The following is a 20,754-nucleotide window of genomic DNA, read 5'->3' as shown; positions in this document are numbered from 1 at the left end:
TTCACTTCAAAAAATCCTAGAATTTACTCATTCTTTTAAACATTTCGCTCTTCATCATTAAATAGAGAAAAATTTGCACTATTTCACCAGTTTATATGAAGGTATGTTGCGGTTATAACTTGAAAACGCCTTATCTTTCTAATATCGTAAGAAACAATCCAGAAAGAGGTTATCCTTAAAAATGCATTGACCGTGGGTTGGGCCATTAAATCGTGTCGTTTCAGCCTATTTAAGGATGATATGATGAACCATATAAACTGTTCTAAATCTGATTCAATGATGGATAAAACCTAATATCTTTATTACCCTACATTATTGCATTTGTTGTATAAATGAGATATTCTTCGCCTTGTAATTGTGATTTTGTGAAACTTTTTAACGTTCAGTGACTTTTTATTCAAATTGCTCAAACAATAAAACATTCCAAGATGTCGTTGAAGAAGACTAGCATCATTCAAGCAAAACATATTGTATTTGTACTTTGTACGTGAATAAATAAATCTCTATTATCATCTCTAAAAAATAAAACAAAAATTTTAAGCCACTCAAATGTACATAATATGACGAATTTGCTGCGTTTGACTATCGCAAGCCTAATGTAAACGTGAATTTATGCAGTGGTTATTAAAAGTTAAGTGAAATTTAATACTCTAACTTCTTAGTTAGCTTGCGCATAAATATAGGGAACCAGCTTCTAATTGCGCACCTAAATGACACACGGTCGTATAATGAATCCGATTTGCAATTTAGTGGATATTAGATTTTCTTGAGGCATATCGCACAATTTAAAGTTTGTTTATGCACGCGTTTTGACGTCTATCGATTTACGCGATACTAATTTGATGTAAAGATTAGAAATACATGTCGCTACCACGGTAGACACTTTATATACAACGATCCTGCATTAATAATGTCCGGCGTTTTATTTGAAAATGCGATAGCGAAGCCTCTATAGGAGCAAAGTATTATTAAATTTCATAAAACGGAAATTAATTTACATCTCGTTAAATCGATTCGCCGTAATCTACAACGAAAATGAAAACAAAAAACGTTAAAACCGTTAACCAGTTTTGAAACTTTAATCAAAAGTTAACAATATCAATTTAATTAGATTATACTTGATATACAGTGTTGAACTATGGCTTTGAACATTTTGCAACGTACCAGTAACCAAATAGAAAATATTGTTAAAAATTTTTGTTGAGGATTTTGTATTAGACTAATAGCTCATCTGATCCAGTGCATCGGATCTTGTTTTCGCCTTCGGATTCGTCGAACAATACCTTTTATTTTGTTCGTTAGTTCCAGCGCATTCGTTCTTTTTAACTTTCCCGAAAGTGCACAAGTTAAAGTTCTGGAGTTCCGCGCGATTTGTAAAAACGAGTCCATAATTAATGTTTTAACTAACTTTGCTGAAATTTTAACCGAGACAAAGCAATTTATCCCGGCATTTTACAAATAAACCGAAATTCTATTTTCGCGAAAGAAAAAAAAGAGATTTATAAATCACATCAGTTTTTTAACGTAAAATTAGTTATTTACACTTTTTGGAGTATTTTGACTTTAACATTTATCCGTTAACGTTTTGTTTACATTATTTGGAACGCCGGTTAAAAATATGTTCATATGAAACATCGAGAAATTCAAACTGCCCTATCGCATCTATTTTTAATTGCTTTTTATTTATTTATTTTTTGTTCCGGAAAAATAAAAAATATGATCAATGGAAAAAGCTATTTATAAAAAACTGATCTTTTTGACTTTTATGGGGCGTTCGCACAGTGCATCGTTATGTGAACTGTAAAACGTTTCCTTTCAAAAATGGTCTACGCATTTTTTGAAAAACGTTAACGTAATAAATTTTCTAAAATAAATGATGAGTCGAAGCTTCTAATTGAATTAAGAGCTTCTTAAATATTATCTTCAACAGTGATTTGCAGGCTATGTATTGGCTAATTCTCCTGGACTTTAGTGGATTGTAGATAGGTGTTGGTGATATCCAGTCTTATCACAAGGGTCCAAGGGTGAAAAGGTAAAATTAGAAACTTCTCCTGCTTCTCGTGGCAGGATAGTATACATCTATTTTATTTAACTTTTATTTCAATATTACAATTAAACAAGATAAAAACAAAACATACGTGAAAGTATGTCGTTGATAAATCGTAATCATAATACTCCGGCCAGCCCGACTTGTTCCATTTTATGTCATTGTGTTAGTTAGCGAACACCCCGTATACTCAATGGAGGCAAACAGATGACTGACAGACCCGTACAAACGTCTGAAAATCTGTTTAACGCCGTGCCAAAGAATATACAGTCATTTGCTCTCATTTGTAAGCAACATTGGGCGTTAATGAAATATGATACAGGTGACGCCAAAATAAATTGGTTTACCATATAATACCCCGCCATTCTCCTCTGCAGAACTGACTAACGATCGATTTAATTAACTAAATTACTAGCGCCGATGCGAGGCGCGGGCAAAACTACAGCTTTTAATAAAATGTCTAACAAGACTGCATCTACGAAGGCACGCGTCTAATAGATCTAGCTTGTTACCATGCGGTGGTTTTTTCAAACGTTGTTCTTTATATCCACCTAGAAAAATCACCTTCGACTATAATGTATTCTGATATTCCACTTTCTCTGTTTCTCTCTGAGTCCAATAAATATATCAAAAACTAGACAACGGAGGTGTGAACTTGTTTCGTTCAGCAGCAAAGTTTCTGGTTGGACACACCAGAGACTCTCAATAGATCAATTTGTCCATTGGCTGATATTTTCTACTCACGTTGTTCTTTAGCGACCTAGATTCAATTTGACCAACCTTCCTAACCATTGAATATATGATTAAAAATATATGCTACTTTCCTAACGGATATTCTTCTAAGGGTTGATAATCCGTTCTGGTACTATAGGGTGGTTGGCAATGTGTAGTATATAGCAATGAGCGTTGCTGTAAATCTTTTTACCATAATAAAAAAAATAATCATAATAATTTTAATAGTACAATATTATCTTTATAATTAAAACTACCGATACAACTACTACTGGAAGCATTAAAATGCTTGTGAAAGGAATTACTATTCATTTAAGTTTTATTAAATGCGCTTAATCACAATATAAGACTAATTTTCACATAATTATTTGAAGTAATTCATATTCCCATTCATTTCAAATGTGTCGATCGGTTGTAATTATCCATTGTTTTGTTAAGTAATTAAATTCTTCTCTTCTGCTTCTTTTATATATGTTGGCAGAATAGTTGTATAGTCTAATTGGTTGGATATAGGTTTGTTTGGCGAAATATTATTTTAATAACCATTTTTTAATTGTTGGCGGCCTCTTGTAATACTTAAATATATACAGGACCTTTCAGACATAACAGTATAGTCATTAACTTAAGTTACCCAAATTATGCAGATGGTCTTTTTTTTTTTCAAAAAAAACTTCCACAGGCTACTGTAATACTTTTTATAAAGCTTCTGGATTCCTCCTGCGTCGTTTTTTGTTGAGTCGAACTAGCTAACATTTCTCCAATCATTCTGTTGGCTTTTTTAGAGCTTGACTGAAACTGGCTCGTATTTTACTTTGTACCTGCTTTTATATTATTTGAGGGGGGCGGAGCTAAATGAGGTTAGTTTGTTTATAGATTTCTATAGACTCTCGGATTTAACTTATCCTTTATTTAAGACTAATTTTGATTGTTCCTTGTAGCAGATAAACGATTACCTATCTATTGTGTTGGTACAAGTTTTGGAGAGGTACGATATCCTCTTCAATCAACAGTTTAAATCATTCCCAAGAATTCCTCTAGAATTCCGTTGCTGAAGATGATTCTTTAACCGCACCATGCGCTTCGCAATAATGCATTTTTGATTAATATATCGTAATGTCTGTTTCAGGTTGTAATGTATACTAGGCCCAAGGGCGCCACATGATGAGTAGTCAGGATGAAACAGCCAGCCTATTAGTAGGCCAGCCGTCTTTGACGGGTGCATCGTCCCCAGCCAACTGTTCCAAACCCGTATTAATGCGGCAAGAATGCACGACGTTTCTAGTTTCATCGCAACATCCTCATCTCTCGGTATTTTCCGACAGCGAGGAGGACGGTTCATTGTGTTTGGAGGAGAACAGCACTAGGTCGGTGCCGGATATTGAACTGCATTGCAGGTGAGACCGAGAGTGGCAATAAGATCGATGTCACTAATTATAAGGGGCATTAGCATACGTGCACGAAAGCTATGGGCCTTGAGGATTGGCGTTAATAAATTAAAAGCGATATTTTTTCTGGTGTTCCACAGAGATCTCACGCTGAACCCTTTCTCTTTAACATGTTCATAAATCACATTGTTTTTGTAATTGTAATATTTTTGATGATTGGTTACTTACCGATGCTGGCGGTGTATGCTATAGTCTCATGGTAGGGAACTGGACGTTAAAAATGCTTCTATATATCTGCTATTTTAAGTTCAGTGTGCTATAGCGACAGATATTATTTATTGATATGTATAGATAACAATTTTGTAATAAATTTTGTTGTAAATGATGCACCAGACGACTGTTTTAGTGCTAATACCCGAGATAAGGATTCATTTAATCGAGAGCGTTGCATATCTGGCTTATATTGTTTACGCAACTTCGGAATAGTTTAAATTCCATAAAGTGCAAATGCAAAATTGTTTCCCTGTATAAATCTTTCCGAATATCTAGTCTCATTTTAGGTTTAATGGGAACAGACGCACTTTAGTACATCGTCTTCTCGTCTCTTTGTCTGTGGGCTTCCGAGTATTATTTTTTAACTTCGTAAGATATGCAAATTATCCCGTCTTAAAGATGGTGGCTTGAGGGCAAGTAACCCAGACGGTAACGGAACATCTTCTTTACCGGAAGCTTCTCAGTTTCGTATTCGAATGAAAAATCACTTTTTAATAAAACGGCGTTACTTTTCGGCGCTTTCTTTTAAATATACGTGAATATTCGTTATTATGTATAACACCAAAGCTAACGAAATATTTTTGCCAGAAATGTGCCAGTTTTTACAAACGGCAACTACGACAATTAAATTGTTATAATTTATCTTTTGCAATACATATATATATATATATATATATATATATATATATATATATATATATATATATATATATATATATATATATATATATATATATATATATATATATATATATATATATATATATATATATATATATATATATATATATATATATATATATATATTCTCACGTATTGATTCACGGATGGAAAAATGTGATGACACTACATTCCGGGATATCATCCGTTCGCTCGTTGAACTCCGACTGGAATCCTGCATCCGACTGGAATCCTGCAAATCTTGCATCCGACTGGAATCCTGCAGACGTTTCGCCAAAATCTCACTTGGCATCTTCAATGCTCGCGCCCCGAAAACACTTCGAACACCCAGTGTTCGAAGTGTTTTCGGAGCGCGAGCATTGAAGATGCCAAGTGAGATTTTGGCGAAACGTCTGCAGGATTCCAGTCGGATGCAAGATTTGCAGGATTCCAGTCGGATGCAGGATTCCAGTCGGAGTTCAACGAGCGAACGGATGATATCCCGGAATATAGTGTCATCATATATATATATATATATATATATATATATATATATATATATATATATATATATATATATATATATATATATATATATATATATATATATATATATATATATATATATATATATATCAATAAACCTTACCCTAACAAACGATTTGTAATGTTAACTCTGCAATTTTAAAATCTGAAAAAAGAACATTTCTTTAGAGTTGAGTGGAAAAGAGAAGCTGTACGGTTTTTTAAATTTTATATTTAACCCTTTTAATTGTGATTCTATAGAACAGTCGGATTAATTCTTTTATTATATAGAGACTGCATTACCGGCGACAATAATTTCAGCGAACAACTACCGAAATTCCGCATTGAGCTTCGACACAATGCAAAATTTGGATGCACAATATGAAACTTAAACTATGCCAGGATTCCTAAACAATAGAAATAGAATATGCAACGACGTCACTTATAGCGATCCCCGTCAGCACATATTTTGTGTAAAATGAAACCGGGAATCTCCGGTCCTACCACGCATTTGTGTTATCTCTGTTAGAACCTCCACCATTATAGTTGAAAATCTGCACAAATGCAGATCGTGTTTACTTAAAAACTGAATTTGGCACACCGAGTTTGCTTAAAATTAAAATTAAATGGACCAGTACGTAAACAACGATTAGATTATTGGAAAGGTGTTTATTTTACTTTTCATCTTTTTTGCATATATCGCAAGGTCGGAAAATGAACTATCCGCGCGAATTAACGATAATAGAAGACCGAAAATGTGACCTTATAAGATGAAGGCATTTGGAAGGCTTTAAACTGAGGAACATTTCATTGTGCGCTGTCGTGGAAAATGTTAAGAGACCTCCAAGCTTCATTATTTAAATTATTCTCTCCCGTGCGATTTTGTAGCAAAATTCGATGAAGACCTTTTGGCGAACGGAAGGGGGCATTGTGGGTAGAAATATTAATTGTCTAGTTTAATCGGGTGGAATGTTAAGCTGTCTACTCGATCCGCTGGCAACACAATAGTCAGGTTAACCGTGATATTTTAAAATTGTGTGACGAAAACTTGAAAACAAATTTTACCATATAAACTTTTTTTTTATTCAGTGGGTGAAAAAGTTCAAGCTACGAGATATAACCAATTAAATTTGCAAATGGTCTTTTTTTCCTCAAAATGAGTGGATCATATCAAGTTGTCAAAGAATGCGTGGAGACTGGTTTGCATATTTCCTGTTTTGTGGAATGTCTTGCAAACAATTATGAATATACGGATTAGAGATGTCTTGGATAATTATCAACCCTTATCTTATTATCAAAATGTTGCAGTTGTTCGACTGCACTGTTGCAAGTGACAGATATAGTGGAAAAACGATGGCTTTAGTTTTGACAAGATGAATTATGAAATTTTATTTTCCACTCTTAACTAATTCAGAGATTTGGAGGGTGTGACACTTTTACTGAAAAATGATCTATGTCAGCCGTTTCAATTTGTGCAAACGGATAAAGGGGCATCCACATACGAAATTGTTTTAAATGGACTTATTCAGGGTTTCATCTTGGGGCTGACTTTGACCTGACGGAACTCAATTATATTATAATTTTTAGACCTTGTATAGGTAGTCGATTTCCGCGAGAATCATCAACTGAAAATAAATTCAGAAAAGTAATGCATTATACTTTTTGCCAATAAAATAAAATTAAAACTTTAAACTTCAAATAAAAATTGAAAGTTTAAAATGTATCAACGATGCTCTTAATGTGGGATATTTCATCTCCATGTTACAAAAGAGAAAATTGAATGATATTTCTTTTTATAATGAAACTAAAGAAGCTAAACCTAAAGCAGTTTAAATTAAAATACAAAAATTATTTAATGGGCACATCCTATAAACAACAATGACCTGCTTTTTTTGTTTTTCACTTCAAAAATGTTACTCCGTTGTTCCTTAGGTTCAGACCTACGCATATTAATTTTCAACTGTATTTTAAAAAATCGCTCATGATTTACACTTCAATTACCAGAAGGGTCAGAACGATTATCATAATGTTTTCTGGCCCCTTTTGCAAAATGTAATTTTTGCTATATTCATTCTAATGTTATATATACATATAAGGCGCAATGTGGAACTGTTTACTCTGCGCCAAAAAAGCAATACTTTCTAAGAGCTGATGTTTTAAATGAATTCGAGCCCCGCATATGTGAACAACGTCCAATTGCGATCGAGGATTTTCGCTAGCGGGAAATCAATTAGCGAAACGTGTGATTGATGCCTTTTTTCTAATTGAAAACCCGTGTTTTCCCATTGCTTCGAAGAAAGCGATGTGAAAATTAACGTTCAAGTGCGCGAAACGGCCGTCGGGCTTCATTTTTCAATTAAACAACGCGAGAAAGTTGCAGAAAATGTGACCGAAAGAAAAACAAAAAAGAATGCGGCGCATCGTGGTGAATTTTTACGTTAACATTCGTACGCTGAGCGACGATAACTCCTTTCATATTCAAGCACATGGTGCTAGCTAAAATATCACATCATTAAGCCCCGTACTGCATACTGTTTAAATCACCGAAGAATTGCCGCCTGTTTATTCTGACCACGTAACAATTTGTTGAACCCTCAACGGGGGGATGCAAACAAAACCACTTATATATTCTAGTTAGCTGCCTTTTCATTTCGTGAGGGCGCAAGCATTCCGGCCGACCTATTTTGTAGCTGCATTATTAGACTTTCGATTTTTTTTAAGTGAAAATGTCTTTATTTTATGTGTACTGAACCGTCACGCTGGTTAGGAAAAAGTTAGAGAAAGGAAAATTCATCCCTTGTTGAAATTTTAACTTTTATCTTCTGGTCTCAGACACACCCTGTAATTAATTAATAAAGTCTTTTTACACTAGGCCAATAGTATCCCCATCTGTGGTTGGTGCTTTTCGTGAGAGAGAGCTGTAATAGCTTATAAGGAACATTTTTTAAAAGCTAATTTTAAAACCAGCTCTCAAAAAGTTCTGCACTTGTATCCTTATGATAGTCCAAGCTAAAATGCTTGATATTCTTCACAGTACGGCAAAATAGGTTATTCAAATAATAGTAAGCATTATAAGTATATTGTTTTTTGTGCCAAAAGAACTCACCGAATTTTTCCCGTAAAAAGGAAAACCAAATTCAAACCTTCTATTGTTATCTTCTATAACATTCCGCAATTTTAGTTCATCTTGGGGAATGGAGGGGGGTGCAAATATCACGAAGGAGAGTGCGAAAAACACTGAAATAAGGGAATCTCTGCCAATATGTGAAGCACATTAGGTAGAAATCTTTTATGTTATTTTGTTTATTCAACCAAAATCGGAAAAGTTTTTGCGCTAAAAATACCAAAGGAAAACTTAGTGTTTCGCCCGAATGTAACGTGGGATTTTTTTTTAATTAACGAATTATGAAAATCTTATTCGGCCCTTATAACTTTAAATGTAACATATAAAATATAAGTGAATTAACTCATTTTCGAAAAGAAATTAAATAAGTTATTGACATTTATTTATCACAACGTTTATAAAAGCAATGCCACATTTCAATTGTTGAAGGTTATGGTATACTTATCGGCATTTAGCAAAATTATAATCAGTTGGATCCAGCATTTATTGGCTAGCTATTTAATAAAAAATTAACAACTCTATTGTAATCACATTGTAGTAAATTATTTAGTTCTTATTTATTAATTGGGTTTCGTGCGAAGTGTTATTTCCGCACGTGGGCTTTTAAAAGATTTACCCTTTAAGTAGAATTCGGTTCTGGTCTTTCGGAATCATTGTTCTGTAATACGAGTTCCGACTGCAAATAGGATCTCACGCTTTATTTTAAGCTCGAGCTAGCAGCAAAACACAACAAAAAACAGACGAATGCGAAGGAGTATATACAATTGTAACTTAACAGTCGATCCGATATTCTCTCTCTATTTGCGATTTAAATTGTTTCGTTATTTCATTCATGTGTTCCCCGGTACGCAAAAATTATTAAATGTTGAAATATTTAATTTCATGATGATGGATTCAATGGGGAGCGATAGAAAACTGTATTATGGACTTGCTATACAGAGTGTCCGGGAAACGGTGCCAAATCTGGGTTCCCATCTCTACGGAGATATGAGTCTCAAAAAGACTCCGCTGAAATTTTTTTTCTCGTTAACAACTTCTAACATGATAAAAAAAAAGTAATGAAAGGTATGAACTAACTTGTACACATCATTTTTTATTACTCTCGTTTAATATCGACAAAAAGAACAATTTTATTTTAATTTTATAATTATTTAAGCTTTTTTTTTTAACTGTCTCAATAAATCAGATTTACCTGAACACATAAATGATTTAATTGTTGCCAGCTTGAATAGGCTTTTTTTAAATAATAAAATATCAAGTTTTAATGTATTGTATTTCGTGCTCTATCTAAATCCCACAGAGTTCCCACATTTTCCCGGACACCCGGTACACTAGCTCTTTAGTGATATCGGAAACAAGAAACAATTTTTATTTCACATGTTATTTTCTCCCCATTTTAAGAGAAATCGTTCAAATTAAAATTACCATATATATATAAAAATATTTTGCGCCATAAATAAATAGTGTAATTAAATAGAATTGCGTTCAATTGTTGTGATTAGTTCGTCGTAACATTTGCAGTGCCCATTTAGCGTCCGCCGTGCTGTTGGCCAAATAGATACGCCGTATATTTTTTATTATTATGATAAATTAAAACTTTTATGGAAAATTCTGATTTGCGTATCGTGTTATTTCAAAACGGCATTATTTATTTATGTTGATATTAAAGCGGTTTTGTAGTGGTTCGCATAAACAGAATTTATGGACTTTCAATAAACAAAATTAATCTTTATTACATTTAGTTTAAATCCATTGGAATATTTGGCAGCTAATTCACTTATCTCCAATACTTTCAAGCTAGTACTACGAACATTTTTTAATATACATTGGCTAGCTTACTATATTGTGTTTGCTTTATTTGTCAAAATCAAAGGATAACACACGTATTTTTCCAACTTGCCGGAAAAAAACATCGTTGTAGAATCCCATATTTAAAAAGATTTATCCCAAGGTTATTGATTCTGCATTCGTTCGCGTGAGATGATGATTGTTCTGGAAGATTTGCCATGAGAATAATTAACAGAGGTCTTCTAGAAGATTCCATAAGGTTTTGCATGCCCGCAAATTATACTTTGTTGCATATAATAAGTTCCTGTCCACTTTTGATATAACATATACGAGGGCAGCGCCAAAATTTCCCGGCATGAATAGGAAAGAAACAAAGTAGAGTAACAATTTTTTATTATTTTACAATATCATCCCCCTTAACTTCAACACACTTATTACATCTCCTTATTAACAACTCAAACCCTTTAAAAAATATTCTTTTTGTTTGTCTGCAAAATGAGCTAAAACAGCCTCGTTTAACTCAACTTCGTCGTTAAACCGCCGTCCACGTACGTCCGTTTTCAAATATCCAAACAAATAATAGTCGCTAGGGGCCATATCTGGACTATAGGGAAGATGATCTATCCATTGGAACCCACACTCTAAATGGGTCTATATTCTTGAATTATTAGAGAAAATAAATAAAACAGGCTGATCACGTATTAAACAGTCAACCGTCGTCAGGCCAGAAGTGTAATATAATATAATAATAATATTATGGAAAATAATTTCCCAAATACAGTATCAAGAGTATGTCTATCAGGAATTTTATTGTTTGTCATGTAGCACCGATAAACAAATGACTATGTCCTCACGTGGGAAAGAGATTAAATTGTTATTAGGTATATGAATGTTTTAATTTCTTAGTTATTGTCTTATTGTTTTAGAAAATGTTCGAAAATTAGCTTATAATTTTTTTAGAAGTAGCATTCTTACGTCTCTACGACTGTGTTGTAACTACATAACTACTTAGGGGGGTAATTAACTGCTAAGTGTTTTACACAGCGGGCATAATTCGATTAAATGACACTTATTACTTCTTTTGCTTCCCCATTATCTAAAAGAAAAAAAAAACGGAATCCTTTGGATTCTGTGCCTAAGGAAGCAAGAGAAAACAGCAACAAATTCATATGGAATACCTATAACATTTAAAATATAATATCGTTTCTATAAGCGTTTTATATTTTAATGCAATAAATGCTGTAGCCTCGCACAAGTCTATTTGCGATTCAAAACAATATTTATCGCGAATTATCTTCTAATACATAATACAGAATTGTGAGCGTGATGAATTTGTGCGTGTGTGGGGAGTTATCTGTCCGGTTTAGTAGCGATGTTGGATATCGCTCCCTGTATAAAATAAAATATGAGTAAATGTATATCGACAAAAAATTATTGTATTGTAAATTATAGACCAATGTTAGGCATTTTGAAGTAACATGTCTTAATATTAGATTTAGAAAATATCAACAGACTTATGCAAGACTACCAATTATTTGACAAAAATGTCTATCTGGTGAGCTCAGATCTAAACTGCATCGAAGCTTATTTGTCTTGCAGAGAAGGTTAAGAAGTCGCTAATCATTTTTGAAAAGAAAATTCCACAGGCTTTTTACAAACCTTCTGGATTCCTTTTGCGTCGGTATTTGCTGAGTCGAATTTGCTGACGTTTCGCCAATCATCCAAGCCAATCATCGCAGCAGGTACAGAGTAAAATGCGAACCAGTTTCAATCAAGCTCTGAAGAAGCCAACAGGATGATTGGCGAAATGTTAGCAAGTTCGACTCAGCAAAAATCGATCCAGGAAGAATCCAGAAGTTTTGTAAAAAAAAAGTTGTTAATCATCAAAAATGTCCGTCTGGAGACCTGGTGCGAATGATTACGATATTTATGTCAATATGTCTCTTTTGACCGGCTTTCTTTTATTACGGGTCTCCTTTTCAGATTGGACGTAAAAGGATGCAAACAAAATCTATCGTCTCACCCAACGCGAAATCGGAGTGCATCGAACGCATTCCAATTGGCGCCTTATTCTTCGACATCGACATCAGCTACAGGGACGAGGGGTGTTTTGGAACAGCGACGTACCTCTCAGACACCGGCCTCGAATTTAAAGATAGTGAGGTCGGTATCGAGAGAAAGTGTGCGTTCGGTCCATCATTGTACCTGTCCTTGTCTGAACGCTCCGGTAAGATAAGCTTTTTGCCCGTTGTTGCAATTGGTTAAATTAGTTTCCAAACTTCCTTAATATCGATGGGGTAAACAGATAAATAAACGAACGAATCGATAGTCGGTGGTGCAATCACATTGCGGCGATATTCCTTTTTTCTTTTTTTGGAAAAATGATTTACGCTGATGCTCTTGCGCTTCAGTTCTCATTACAATAGATTCATATCTGCAGGTATATACTGGACACTTTTGATATAAGAAACTACCAATTTCTAGAGAAGCTTTAAAAAAACTAATCCAAATGTAACGAACTTATCCTTAGTTGAATGTAAAAAGTGGTTTATATTTTTTTATTTGTATAAAAACATTTTTAAGGAACTTTTTTTAGAAGATGGCTTAGACACAAATTTGTATAGTATTTTTTCTTATTTAAGGCCTCTTTATGTTACAGTACATAATCCATATTCGTAAATTTCTGTAATATTTGCTACTAGCTTTAAAAACTTATATAAATTTCAGTTCTCTTTTTTTAAAACCGAATTTTTTAAATTTTGAATTGGCCAAAAAATAAATTAAAAAAAAATGAAGTACAATTTATCTTGATAACATTTTAATTGGCTGTAACGTTTTTGTTTTTAGAGATATCAATGTAAATAAAAAAACAAAATGTAGGATAGGAGATTTTTTCCAAGTGACGTATTAAACAAAACGCTATCAATTTCCTGACATATAAACCTACAAAATAATTATTTAAAAGGAACACCCTGTATATTATATACGTGTTTAACATACTTTATATTTTAGTCCACTCCTTTTTGACAAATAGGCAAAAATAGGAAATATTTATATAATCTCAAAGAGAACCGTGACTGACTGCAACAACAATAATAATTTACAAATTAAAGTAGAACAAAAACAATAAAATTGACAAAGTAAAAAATTCTAAATACTGCTGTATCTGACCACCATTTTCCTGAACACATTTCTCATACACTCTAATTGTATGATGTCGTGCACTTAGTAACAATTCCGGATTGTCTCTTAACCAATTGATGGACTCTGAAATCCTTTGCTGAAGTTCCATTACAAGTTATTATAAGTAGTTCTGTGAACGTAATTTTTTAAGTGTCCCAAAAAGAAAAAATCCATTAAATTTATGTCGGGACTGTTGGCTGGTCAATCCATAATTACGCCTATCCAACCCCTACGATTTTCCATATTAAGACAATTTTTAACATGCACAACATTGTCAGCGATGATATATTTAGGGGCAGTCTTTTACATATTGTTCTATTTGATGCTCTAAGAGTTGCAAATAATTCTCCAGTTAACTTTTGATCCAGAAATATCGGACCCAAAATATGCCCATCTATGACACCACACCATACATTCATTGATTGGTACCGCTGGGTTTTTATTTCGTGTATTTGTCTAATATCGCGTATTTTGTCTATTACAGCCCTTTCTTGTAGTGAACGAACTTTTATCAGTCCATAAAATGTTTTTCAAAAAATTGTTATCCTCATTATGTCCATTTACAAAATCCAAACGAAACTGCATCCTCCTTTGACATTGTTCTGTACTTAGTTTTGGAGTTTTACGAAATTTAAATGCATTATACTTATATTCTTTCAAAACTAAGTGGATTGATCCCCAAGACATACCTGTCTCTTTATATAATCTAGTACATTTAAAAAATTATGAAACTTGGCTACTTACCCTACATTTTGTTATTTTGTTTACCTTGATATCTCTAAAACCAATAAATTTACAGTCAATTAACATGTTATCAAGATAAATTGAACGCACGGTATATATATTATCTGCAAAGCCATTTTATTTCCAAACAAGTGTGTGACAGCAAAATCGTAACTTCTCAAACTCGTGCAACAATTCAAAAGCTACCATTACATTCTTCCTTGATGACTTTTTACCTAAATAAATAAGTTACGCGTTTTGGTTGAAAATATTCAAGCAAGCTACTTGTGCGCGATTTTCGTCAATTCATTTGAAGTAAACATTTTTTTTTCCTTCTAGAAATTGGTTATATCTAAACAAAAGTGTGAAATAGTATGCTATAATAATAATAAGAATAATACGAACAAAAACTCCACTGGTTCTGTTTTTATCAATATACTACACTCTCGAAAGTGATTGTATAATTACTCCATTTTGAGTTGGCATTACTGAACTGACACAAAAATTTGAACCGAAATATTAAAATTAGAACAAGTTCTATTTCGTGAATAAATTTATGGAGAACTAAATTTGTTTGACGCGTATTTCATATAAGATTTGTCAGTGTAAAAGAGAAGAGGAAGAAAATATAAAATTGGTATTTTACCATTAGATACGGAGAGATACCTGCTAAATATTTTACCCGTTTCACTGGTAAAAATATTGGTGAATTATTCAAAATTTGTTTCTCGTATTTTGAGTCCAACTTTTATGCACATAACATTATACCCGCGTCTAAGGCGAAGAGTCTTTGTTTTCAAGGAAAATACGAATTATTGTTGGCTAACTTTCGAGATAAACTGAAAACTCGATATCCAGTAGGAACTTTTCGACGAATTCGAGTTCGTATTATAATTTTTCGCGTATCCGATGAAATCAAATTCGGATCATGCAACTGTAAACTGCAGATTTCAAAAGTAGAACAACGATATCTTTATACGGCATTAAACCGACGTATTTCGTTTATTTATTGTGCAATATTTTGCGCTGAGAAAATACAATATTTGCATTTGAGATTTATCCTCTTATTTTCCTCGTCGCATCGATTGATCATTGCCGCATTATAAATCATGGCGATAGATTTCTCGACTCGAATCATCTAGCTTTTGCCGTTTTTTACTTAAGGGCAGTCTTCGACTCTAGAAAAAAATTTGTCTGTCACTGTCCCTCATATATTTCGCGTACTTGCGAAGTCATCTTTTTATTAATCTTCTATATTGGTTGTTATATGCGAATATTGTTTTTTTCCGTCCCGTATTTTGCGTTGTTAAATCTTCTGTCTTGCTCTAAATGTATAGGTTTCCGATTAAGTTAGTGTGCTGCAGTGCTCACGTATTGTTTATATGTAGTTCTTCCTTAATGCATGCACGCCTGCCAAAATTACGTTAAAAAAACTATTTTAAATAAATTGTTATGATTACTGTTCGGTGCAAAATCAAAATCTCCATCCCCATTCATGGTTTACCTGAGCCAAATGCTCGACCATTTCAACCATGAGAATGGTGTATTTTTGTATACGCGTCAAACGGGGGTGGGACAAGAATGAAATGAGGGAAATTTGAAATTATGGCATTATTATTATTCATTAAAATTAATGTGGTAGTTTAGGATGAATAAGATTTCCTAAAATGTGGACCGTTCATCGGTTTGGTTTATAAAAAAATCAAGTTTGATTGTAATGAAAATCTCAAAGCAGCCGTCTGCTTTTTTAAGTCGCCAGACAAAAAGTCACCTGAATTTTCTTGATTATTCTGCTGATTTTGATATTTGGACGTAATTGCCCAGAAATTATTAAAATACAATTGATTTCACTTAAGTATTTTCCTGTACAATGTGGTTTGGTTAGTGTTGATTGATTGTGATTGGTTGAAAATATTACGCCGGTTACTAACGAAGGTGAAAACTTGTATACAAATAACTGCGACAAATTTAATCCTATATTTTGAAGAAAGGGACGTTTCATTTCGCTTCCCTCTCTTTGATTTCAATAGCTTCAGCATATTTTTATTGCAACGGGGGTGAGATAAAATTATTCCGCAACTGCATATCGTATAATACTGATATCGAGTTTCGAGAATTGCTTAAAAAAATATTTTTTGTCATTTCGAGTGCAACTTGTATACAGCTATGTAAGAAATGAAGAATTTAATACATTTGCAACAACTTTTAACGTTGAACATTATTTAAATTGAAATTTGCTTTTATTATTGCACTCGACAAATACGCAGCGCTGCAAAGCGAACGGATGTATCAATTGATATAAATTTGCCACGAGTAAGGAAATCAGTAAAAGTTCCCATTAAAGCGTGGCGTTGGAGTAAACACAAATGCATCTAGAATATTAATATTTGATTAATTTCCTACGTCAATGAGTGCCTTTCCATTGTCTCTATAATTGAATATAGATTATTTGCCGCGTTGAAGATCAATTTAAATTCATTTAACTTAAAATAACTCGCTGTACCTTTTTCGATATTAGTAAACAACTTTCGTGAGCAGTATCGGATCGTTACGTGATACTTATTATCGCTTCTATTTAGCACAATTTCCAAAAATCGTTCGAACGAGTTTTGTATAGAATCGGAAAGCCTACATTTTAATTTTTTCAATGTTATAGACTGTTCCCTAAAGGAAAAATAATACAAAAACATATACTTGTTAAACCTTTATATGATACCGTAATTGTTTTTGAATGTTGAAGGACATATTTTGAAGGACTCTTGTTAAAGTTTCTATACATCTTGGTACGCTTTTATTAATCATTTACAAAAATACGTTAATTTGTCGCTATCCAGTGAGTCCTGAATATAAAACAAAACACATACGTTTGAAATTGAAAAGTAGATTTAATATCCTGCATAATTAAAAATACATTTTTATTACTATGATTTTTTTGGTAAACCACAATAAGAAGTTCATTTGCCAGAAATCAGCCGTTAAGGGCCAATATTCGTTAATTACTAAAGAATAATGTTGACATAGTAAAAAAGATTAAAATTTTTCTTCAAAGATACGACTAAATATGTACCTGTACAATAATCCGACTAATACTACCTTATTGAGTACACAATGTGACATGTCTCTAGAAATAATAACTCTTATTTCTTGCTTTGTCGTAAACGTAAACGTAAATTTGGTTTTATATTCATTCTGTATTGGCTGATACCGAAATGGTAAGTAAAAACAGAAATAATATTATTTGTCAATAATAAAATGTATTTTTGAACAATTAAATTGAATTAAATCCATTATTTAAATTTCAAATATTAATTTTATATTCACGATAGATTAACGTATTTTTCAAAATGATAAAAAAAAACGAATGCGGATGGATAGATATAGGAAAGTTTGAAATATTTTCCTAATAATCATATTATGCTAACATATATGAAGGATTTATTTTGGAAAAGTGCTAAATAAGAGAGAAATTGTATTTTGTCGCACTATTTTGCTACCCTGTATAGAACGGGAGTCGGATAAAATAATTACGTCGACTTGGTATATAGATTTCCTCTTTCGTATCTTTTCAATTCTATATTCTAAAAATAATTCAAAAGCCAACAAAGTTCTGAGCACATTTCGAATACAATGGCGCTTCCAATTTAGAATCCACTCGAAAATTTGAGCGTTGTATTATTACCCCACTCGTCGTAGAACAAAAGATTTATACGTAGTCACTTAAAAATCGGTAGCGAATTGTGCGCATCGCAAACTACGGTGATCAACGCTGATCATTTTTTAACTTCAACAAATTGGCGGATCGGATCAAGTCGCGGATCATCAAAAATCGGCCGAAACATCAGTTGCGAACTCCAAGCAGAAAGCGCGAAACGTATCCAATAATGATCGGATTTGTGGAATATTGGAAAAGTTCGGCTTATTTGTAGTTCGTTTTATCTTGGAAAATCGTTAACCAGAAATTCTGTTTGTATGGCAACGTATTTCTGTGTGGTGTAACCAGAACTGCAATAGGGCATTGCCGTGTTAAAAATAGGACCAAATCAGTATCGAAATCTATCGATATTTATAAAAGTCCATTTTGCTTTTGTTTCTCATGTAGTTTTTGATGGAGTTCTTTTACACGTAATTATTGTGCAAAAATAAAAACTCCTTTCGAAAATAGACAGCAAATTTGCTAATAAATAATGCAGTAACATTCGAGTAGAGGTAAAATATCTGTCGAGCCCATTCAAGAGCGATTTGTTGGGGCGAGAACTTGAGATTGGGCCGATCCTTTTGTTATTTATTGGCCATTGCAATTGATGTAGAGGTTTTTTATTATTTTTGACACATGATAACCGAAAAGCAAACACGCAGCAATGGCGAATGTTCTAGTTAAAGTTGGTGTCGACCGGATAGTTTAATATCGCGATGTGTTTATATCGGACCTGATAAAAATACTCTAACGACTTGCGAATCAATTATTGAATGGTTTTAATGTTATTTATTATTCGCAACATTCTTAAATTATTCCAGGGTTAATTTGAAGTATCGATGTTAGAATGGTCTATTATCACTTGTCTAACACTTAATATTACGCGAATCACTAAATAAGTGTTAGAATGTTAGAATACCAATTTGGTGGTACCACTGGAAAATGAGTACTTATTTGTATGCAAATTGTATTGTTATTAGACGAATGGATAAGTATTTATGTAGTTCCGAACACTACAAAAGAAACATAGAGGAACAAGGTTATAGAAAAAAGAGATAAGAAAGGACAACATACAATTTTCACAGATTCATTCAAATGAAAGAAAAAAAAAACAGTGCCCTTATACGACAGCAACCCAAATATATTTTTATTTTTACATTGAGATGTAATATTTTTTATTTTGTATGTGTAAGAGTAACATGTATTGTTAGATAAAATTGCCTAAAAGTGTTTTTTGAACTTTTTTATACGCATTCTTTAAAATATTCATGATGAAGTAGCTGAATGCAGAAAATGTTTCTACTTCTTGTGGTCGGTGTAATTATGAAAACTTCCTTCAAACTTCTATTTAGTTTTATGAACATATTGTTGCGACGACCAAAGCGTAGGAAACATTTACTAATGGCCTGGCAGTAAGGAGAACTTGACATAACTAAGTTTTTATTGAGTTTTAAACAGAGTCGATATACTGACACAGAGAAAGTTGATTGTCAAAAGAGCAATTTAGTTTGACTTATCCTTGAAATTTCGAGACATTCTCATTTTTGCAATCTACACTTAATTCAACACGCATAATTTGTATGTAGTCAAGAAGAGTTAGAAAATTTATCAGATACAATTGTATCGTCGCCTTATTGAAAAACTAAGAATTTAGAAATATATTCTGGCAGATCATGAATAAAAAGCACGAAAATCAGGGGAGCTAGACACTATCCTAGGGAGTACTTAGCCCTTGATTTTCGAATTGAGAAATTGCGCCTTTAGTTTTAACAGTCATTTTATTAGATGCAATTTCGAATCCTCCTTTATATATTTAATTTTACGAAATTAATTTGTGCTGCTGCAACTAAAACAATTTAAATAATAAATCGCTAACTATGCTAAGAATATATTATGGATATTAAATAAACCGTAACGTATGCCTCCTATGCATTTAAATCCTATTTAGCGCTAGGATAATGCACTTTCACAATTCCCTAGTAAACGAAGTAAAGCCATAAGAAAACTGGCTCCGTAGTTGTGAACCCACAAACTTACGAATGAAAGAGATCGTCCATATTCAGTGACCGCGAGGTTGTTAAAAAATTCACACGTGTCACGGCTGAAAATTCTGGCTACTAGGTAGGTGATCCAACATAACACCAACATATCTCAATTTAATTTTGAGTTTATTCTTTCGTTGAACTCATGCTATAAGTTTTTAACACACCGAAGGGGTTTTCCGCTTTTCAGAAATGCGTTTTTTGTTTTTTAAATTGGATTTTTTGTGGAAAGCCCCTTGAAATAACTTAATCTAAAAGCCAACTCCATCTCCATACATTTTTTGTTAATTTTTTTAGTAGGTATTCAAGATTTCGCTGCTTAGACGTTTTTAGTTCCTTAATTTTACGTTTTAAGACAAAGGCAAGACATACGATGGTCTTAAAAGCAGCATCCTAATTCGTAAACGATAAATGCTGCGGTACTTTGATCGTAAGTTTCCCTGCACATTGTTTAGTACCTCGTGTATTTTGATGATAACCTGTATTATATTGCTAGATGTTAATTCAACTGCTACTTGTACAAAGTGAAGTTAACCTCCAGAGCACTGTTGTCTATCTTTGTCTTTTGGCCTTTTATC

At 33.0% G+C, this 20,754-nt stretch overlaps 1 protein-coding gene across 3 annotated transcripts in view; it reads left to right on the top strand.

Moving 5' to 3' along the window:
• Positions 1–20,754, top strand: part of LOC132708561 (small conductance calcium-activated potassium channel protein) — an 85,386-nt gene that overhangs the window by 29,757 nt on the left and 34,875 nt on the right. For all 3 annotated transcript variants that reach the window (XM_060680931.1, XM_060680930.1, XM_060680932.1), the window contains exons 2-3: positions 3,906–4,173; positions 12,518–12,761. In XM_060680931.1, coding sequence (XP_060536914.1) covers positions 3,938–4,173; positions 12,518–12,761 — 480 coding nt within the window. In that variant the 5' untranslated portion in view covers positions 3,906–3,937. The remainder of the gene's footprint in view (positions 1–3,905; positions 4,174–12,517; positions 12,762–20,754) is intronic.

The sequence above is a fragment of the Cylas formicarius genome, unplaced genomic scaffold, assembly GCF_029955315.1.
Source record: "Cylas formicarius isolate icCylForm1 unplaced genomic scaffold, icCylForm1.1 PGA_scaffold_12__32_contigs__length_19106922, whole genome shotgun sequence".
Classification (NCBI taxonomy): domain Eukaryota; kingdom Metazoa; phylum Arthropoda; class Insecta; order Coleoptera; family Brentidae; genus Cylas; species Cylas formicarius.
This window is presented reverse-complemented; position numbering and strand designations above follow the sequence as displayed.